The sequence below is a fragment of the Hemibagrus wyckioides genome, linkage group LG03, assembly GCF_019097595.1.
Source record: "Hemibagrus wyckioides isolate EC202008001 linkage group LG03, SWU_Hwy_1.0, whole genome shotgun sequence".
NCBI lineage: Eukaryota > Metazoa > Chordata > Actinopteri > Siluriformes > Bagridae > Hemibagrus > Hemibagrus wyckioides.
This window is the reverse complement of record NC_080712.1, coordinates 8,530,796-8,537,645: the sequence shown is the minus strand read 5'-3', so window position 1 is coordinate 8,537,645 and position 6,850 is coordinate 8,530,796. Positions and strand designations below refer to the sequence as shown.

The following is a 6,850-nucleotide window of genomic DNA, read 5'->3' as shown; positions in this document are numbered from 1 at the left end:
CATGCTGCGCTGTCTCTCTTTCTCTCTCTCTCTCCCTCTCTGTCTGAGATGAACATTCAAATCTCTGTTTTCTTAGCAGTAAATTATTCTGTGCATGGTCTTGGGCATGGCTGTTTAAATCTGTCATTCAGCATCACTATAAAACCCCTAATACTAAATCCCATTGCTAACATCGTGTCTGAACATAATTTTCTATAATAGCAGCTCTGACAGTAGCTCCAGCTGCAAGGCAAATCACAGGTTTATATTAATGTACTTGTTTTAATCTGTTATTCTTTCTATGGTAATAACACACACAGGGACAGCTAGGAAGGATCCTAAACATTTTTTTTATTTTTTATTGCTAATCTTTTATTAGTAGTCTTCTAAGAAGAGACTTAGCGTTTTTGGAAGGAGTCTCTGTTGTTAGTGCTTCATAACATTCAGAGCGGTAGTGATTTAGTAGTCTGTATCTTGGTAATGTGACATATAATGTGATGTAATTTCTTTTGATATTCACTTCTAGAGAGAGGGAAAAAGAAGAGAAAAAGAGAGGCCGGTGAGGGAAAGGCTATGGACATTCCACAGCATTACACAAAACAATAAATCTATTCGAATAACTAACTAACTAACTAAATAAATAAATATTAAAAAGAATGAGGAATTATTCTTTTATAAATATAACTGGCAAAAGAAATTGGCAAATTATACAAGAATATAAATGAAAATGACACACTTCAGGATATGCAGTTATAGGAAAATCATCCTCAATAATCACACTTAAACGAGACACTCTTATTTAAGGATTTTTTTTAAGAAAGCTGATGTTGGATGTTTGTCAAAGGATGGCTGCTGCTACCAGAATGCCCTACATGCCACCCAATGCTTTCCAATCTTCCCGAGCCAACAAATGACTCACCATCTGCAAGTTCAATTTTCATTCTACATACTTGTGCGATTAGTTTCACTGTACTTACCGAATTATGTGCCTTAAGATAAATAGCTCAATAATAAGCTGAGACTTTAAATCAGTTAACTACACGAACACTGTAAATGCGTTCTCCTTTATCTTCCCAAAAACAGAAGGTGATATTGTTAAATTATTTATTTGTCCTAAAGCACTGTTTAGTAACTACTGTGGAACTGGTAGAAAAGATGGAAAGGCTTTGGGGTTAAAAGGATTGGATGTGGAGTGATAAGTGTAAAGAAAGCTTATAAAAGATGAAGAAAGCAGAAGATTGGATTCTGAAGTTCAACTCATTTTGGTCTTTGGCTTTAAACTCTTTCTCAGTTGATATTTTTCCTAATCCTTTCCATAAACCTGTCACTCCCAGGATTTGATATCAGTGCTGGGTTTTTGAATAATACCAAAGCCTGGTGCATTCACTCCTTCTCCAACACAAAAAAAACAGTAACCACTAAGCTATTGGCTTTACAGATTTCAGATGTCATTCAGCACGGTCTAAATCACCATCTCTCAGCCATACTGATGACTAACTAATTCCATAATACACTCCAAAGAAAAGGTTAGTAAATAAAGTCATTCAAATGAGATCGCTTTTCAAAGCCTAGACACCAGCTTTGGTCTGGTAGGAACTCTGAAGCGGAACGTGTAATTGTGAATGGTTTGCTGTTTCACACATGAGGTTTGTGAACTCCCGGGCCTCTGGGCCTCTCTGGATCTGACCTTGAGGGAATCAGAATGGACACCCGACACCATGAATGGTGTTAGTGAGCTGAGAGGGTTTCCCGGAGTAAAATAAACGATGTCACCGAGCAAACAAACGCTATCCAGCCTCAAAGGCCACGAGGACCAGATTACAGAGGCGGCCTGGGCTTTCTCTGGCTGTTTGAAGCCCAAGTTTAAGGTTAATCTCTCCACCACAAAACATGTGTGCACTAACCCCTGAAGGGCCATGCCTGTCACTCATTTAACACGATTTACATAAACATCGGGCAGCCTATGAGAAACGCCCGCAGAAGGAAGAGTGCTAGCGAGGAAATGAACGGTTTTAACGAGGACGGATAATTGGACACTCAATCTCACAAGCTCTGGATATCATAACGGCTGCGAGATGCTTTAAGCCAGGTGCTAGCGGTGGTGGCGTCTCGCAGGCTCGCAGGAGCGATAGAGGTGTGATTAGCCCATCTAGCGCTAACGAGCCGTCACACCTCGGGCTGGTTTAGTTCACTCTCTCAGCTCGTTAGCATCACTAAACAGCCACTTAACCCCAAAGGGGGCAGCAGAGACCTGTTTCCTCTCTTTACAAGCCAGATCCAAACAATCTGGTCCCTCTCTCGTTAACGGAACCACCGTGTCAAATTAAATAAGGGGACTGGTTTAAAAAAGGAGGTGTGGGGGGGGGACTGAGCCGCTGATGAGAAACAGGTCTCATGTTCATGCAGGTTTGAGAATGAATCCACATCCCTGCTGCACACGGTTAAAGGAGTGAAGCATGCCATGCCCATGCCAGTACCTCTGTTTTTGGCTAAAGCACAAAAAAACAAGAGAAAGCTGCTGCTGCCCACCCACGTACACTTTCTCAAAATTCCCACTGGGGGTTTCTTTTAACCGAAACACTCTGCAACTTCCGAGCTTCAACTGATGTTTTTATGATTTTTGAGTCCTTGGGAGGGCAAATGGGAATACCCGATACCATTATTATTTTTTCGTGAGGAAGCCTTGATCGACAAGAGTGCCAAAAGATACGACTACAACATGTCTTCAAGCTACAGGCCCACTCTGCTAATGTGACAGAAACATAAACGGACTGCTTCTCTTTTGGCATTAGCGTGCAACGTTGGGTGGCCCGTTTCCCTTCCACATCTAATTCGCAGTGTATTAGCGTAAACAAGTGGGACTTATTTACTGCAAGCTTATGTTTAGATCCTCCACTTATCCTTTAATGATAGCGAGCTGGAGCCCTCGAGGGGATGAGAGGTGTTCTAAAGACAGATATAAACACGACACGTTTATCAGGGAGCCTAGCAAACAAGCGAGATGGTGAATTTCCGCCCAGAACTCGTCCAACACTTCAGTGAGTCACCTCTGTCCAGAGGGCGATAAAAGCCGCGCTCAGCACCTCATCTGTCACGCATTGTAGACTGCCATGAGGTTCCAGTGCATGAAGCTGTGCGCTCTATTGCGATTGCAGCATCTAGGCCAACATCTTTCCATCAGTCTAACACTTAATTCCTGGCAGCACCATCAGATACTTAATAAGGCTCACTACATCACATGGGGCCGAGAGTGACAAAGTGAAAAGCCGCAGAAAGAAATCTATCCAGCGGTATGAATTTCGTTTAGCTGAACCTTCATCCAGTTTCAGTTTTACACAGTATATAAATATGCCTCAGGCTCCTCACCCAAAAAAAAAGTCCATGAAGCTGGTGCTAACCACACGCCACACTTTTTCTCGCCAACATCGACACTTATCTTTTATTTACCCAGCTCATAAACAAACACTTTAGCTAGGCTGACGGGGTCAGCGCTGAGCACCTCGGGCAGAGTGGAAGGCAGCCACCGCTTGTTGAAAACAAAAAAATATGGAAATGAATCCATGCTGCGTTACATAAAGCACCAGCAACATGGTTAATCATCTTCATTTGCCTGACTGGCTACACGTAGCATGACATTCCAGTTCTGCAACAATGATTCTATAACGCTCCGTGTATATCACTGTGGTCAAATGGATCAGTGCTATCAATTGTAAGGCTCAGAGGAGATCTGGAAGTATGTAGAGCACCACACACAGAGAGAAAGACAGAGACTTTATCAGCTTGATCAGTGCCAGGACTGCCAACCCCCCCGCCCCCAGAATGATTTATGATGTGCGACTGCACTCACCTCTGTCTTTTTTTTTTTTTTTTCCATACCATGTTTCATGACACATCAGGAACGTCTTCGTAAAAAAAAAAAAAAAAAAAATCTTAATAATTTACAACTATTACAGAAAAAGACTTATTATAGAAAAAGACTTAAGAATTAATTCTCAGCTTACAGCATTATACAAATAATTCATAATGTTCTCGATCTATAGCGTCAAAGAAATAATTCAGTCACATGCGAGAAGCATGATATAAGTGAATGTCTTATTTATACATAACTCATGATCAACTCTCCAATGTATTTAAAAGCTACTGACTGACCCTAAACACGTCTACTAAACTTACTCATGAATAAATGAGTGTTACGGCAAGAAAATCCAACCTGTGCTCGATCCTAGATAGACAGAAAAATAGATAGCGATCTATGATTAAATCTTTTCACATAACATGTACATAAGGCTTTTGTCAAATATATGCCACGTGTTCAATTTTCATATCAAAATACATCCTGTTCAGGCTGCACACTATACTGTTTGATGGATATAAAATAAATAAATCAATCAATCAATCAACTGTAGTTACAAAATGCCTATTGAACCATATATCAATTTTAAAGGAAAAGCTTTCCATTTATAGAGTCCTCAAGCTATAATAAGAAAATGATCATAATTTAAGTGTATAATGTGCACCTTGACCGGACATGCACTGTCTATAAACATGTTTTTTTGTTTTGAATCATTTATCTATATTAAAAAAAAATCCTCAAATTCACTGTACCGTTTTAGTCACTACTCTTATAACATTATATGACATTTTTGCGCCTCGAAAGACTGAACTATCAGCCGTTTGGAAATGTGAAGAAATGTTTAGTCAAATGAAGTGTACAGCTTTTTGGTTTTCAGTCAGTTTTACTGAAGCGCGCTGCTTTACAAAGCCTAGTGAGATACATAACTCATGACTGACAACATCGGGGACACATGAAGTGATTTAGCGACTTATCTGTGCATACATAAACAACATAAATCGTGTTAGCGTGATAATGTGCAAATACTTCTGATATGACCGAGGCTGGGAGACACTCTACAAGCAACGTGTCTACATTGCTCTGACGAACATGATTATTTTTAATGTACTGTATTCATTTTTTGTTGTACTATTTCTTGCACTAAATCCTATAAAACTTTATTATAAAAATTTATTTATGATATTTTGGTATTTTTATAGTCACTCTGGAGAAGAGCATCCTGAACTGCAAATGCAAAATTATAGTAATAATAGTAATAATCTTTTCCCCATTCTACTTGTTTAAAGACATTATATCATTGTGCATGCATGTTTGACAGAAAGGAATAAGGAGAAAATGTAATGTAACATTAAACCACAACAAAAACGCAAAACCGTAAGCGTAATTTGGCTGCACAACTGGAGATTGGGAAATGAAATCTGGTTTTAATCACTTTTCCCATTTCCAAGGTATAACTGAGTGCTCACTTTCCCCCATAGACACACACACACACACACCAGTATCGCAGTTTAACTTCTAGTTACACGTTCAAGAAGTACACGTGAATCTGTACGTGAGGTATACTATATTACTTTTGTATTGTATGTTGCTATTACGTGCACGCGCACACACACACACACACACACACAGAAAGTCAGTTTGAGTGGCACTTCTTATTAATAATTGTGATTTATAAAAAAGATCTGACCCCGATCCTACATTCCCAACAAGTACCTTAAGTGCATATTGTGTATCTTTAGAAGTTCTTGAACATTTATAAATGTGTAATAATGAGTTATAAACTGCGTGCCTCTTTGCACACTGGGGGAACAAACGATGTACTTGTCATAGCACAAGAGTGACTGAGAAGAAAAAATACATTACAGTCTTAGAGTGCCTAAAGTGTGGACAGGGCAGGTAACAGGTCATTTAGTTTTGTTTGTTTGTTTGTTTGTTTTGTTTGTTTTAACCAGTTTTAAGAAGGAATCCTCATCTGTCTCCGAGGATCATACGGAAATAAAGCCTGAGCACCTGTCGCCTGCGCGCGCCTACAGCCTACCTGCACGGGGACGTTGGACTTCTTCGCCGGCACGTGAGCGGCGCTTTCCGGGTGCGTGGACGCGGCGGCGGCGGCGGAGGCGGCGGCGGCTGTGGGCGCTTCACCGAGCGGCGGCGTTTTGATGGAGTTGTTGTTCTTGTTGTGGTTGGCCGCTTTGACTCCCGCGTGGCTCAGCAGCAGTGCGAGCAGCCAGCAGCAGCAGCAGCACGAGCTCCGCGTCAGCGCGAGCATCCTCCCGGAGCGCGCGGGGCTTTTCTTTTAACTCTCTGTCTTTGCGGGGAGAATTGTTTTTGGGTTTTTTTTTTGCGGGTTGGGGGAGTAAATTAAAAACGCATTTGGGGAAAAAAACAAAATCCCTGCAAAAGAAAGTCCGTGATTTGGTAGGTTTTTTTTAAAAAAAAAGTGAATTAACACTATTTAAAAAGAAAGTTTACGCTGTCAGCATAGTGTAAGATGAAGTTGATGAGATAGTTAAGAGTAGTTAGTTCTCTCTCTCTCTCTCTCTCTCTCTCTCTCTCTCCCTCTCTCTCTCTCGGTTAATCCGTGCGCGTGTACCGGTGTACACCGTTGCGGCTCTGTGATGGGGCTCGCGCGCTTTTTATAGCTCTCTCTCTCTCTCCCTCCCTCCGCCCCCATTAAAGCACTGAAGGGAGGATGGTGCAGGAGGAGGATGTGCATGAGACACATAGACACATGCATGTGCATATACTGCTTGGAGCCTGTGGATAATTATAATAATAATAATAATAATAATAATAATAATGCAAACATTTCATACATAGTACCAGTCAGCTACTGTTAACAAACTTTAATACATTATTACTGTGAGTTTTGCCCATAATCACATCCCGAGAACCAGCAAGAAAAAACATGACATTGTAATCCAACATGCTAGACACAAGATTCGCAACCTTACCGATGCGTCTAAACCATGCGAGAGTGTTTCTGTCCAGTTTATTAGGAAGATTTCTAAGTTTAAG

The 6,850-nt window shown here is 40.8% G+C and overlaps 1 protein-coding gene across 1 annotated transcript in view; it reads right to left on the bottom strand.

Moving 5' to 3' along the window:
* dkk2 (dickkopf WNT signaling pathway inhibitor 2) overlaps positions 1-6,433 on the bottom strand; it is a 14,403-nt gene extending 7,970 nt beyond the window's left edge. The window contains exon 1 of the mRNA XM_058386713.1: positions 5,871-6,433. Within this exon, the coding sequence (XP_058242696.1) occupies positions 5,871-6,101 (231 nt within the window). The 5' untranslated portion in view covers positions 6,102-6,433. The remainder of the gene's footprint in view (positions 1-5,870) is intronic.
* Positions 6,434-6,850: the final 417 nt, after the last annotated feature.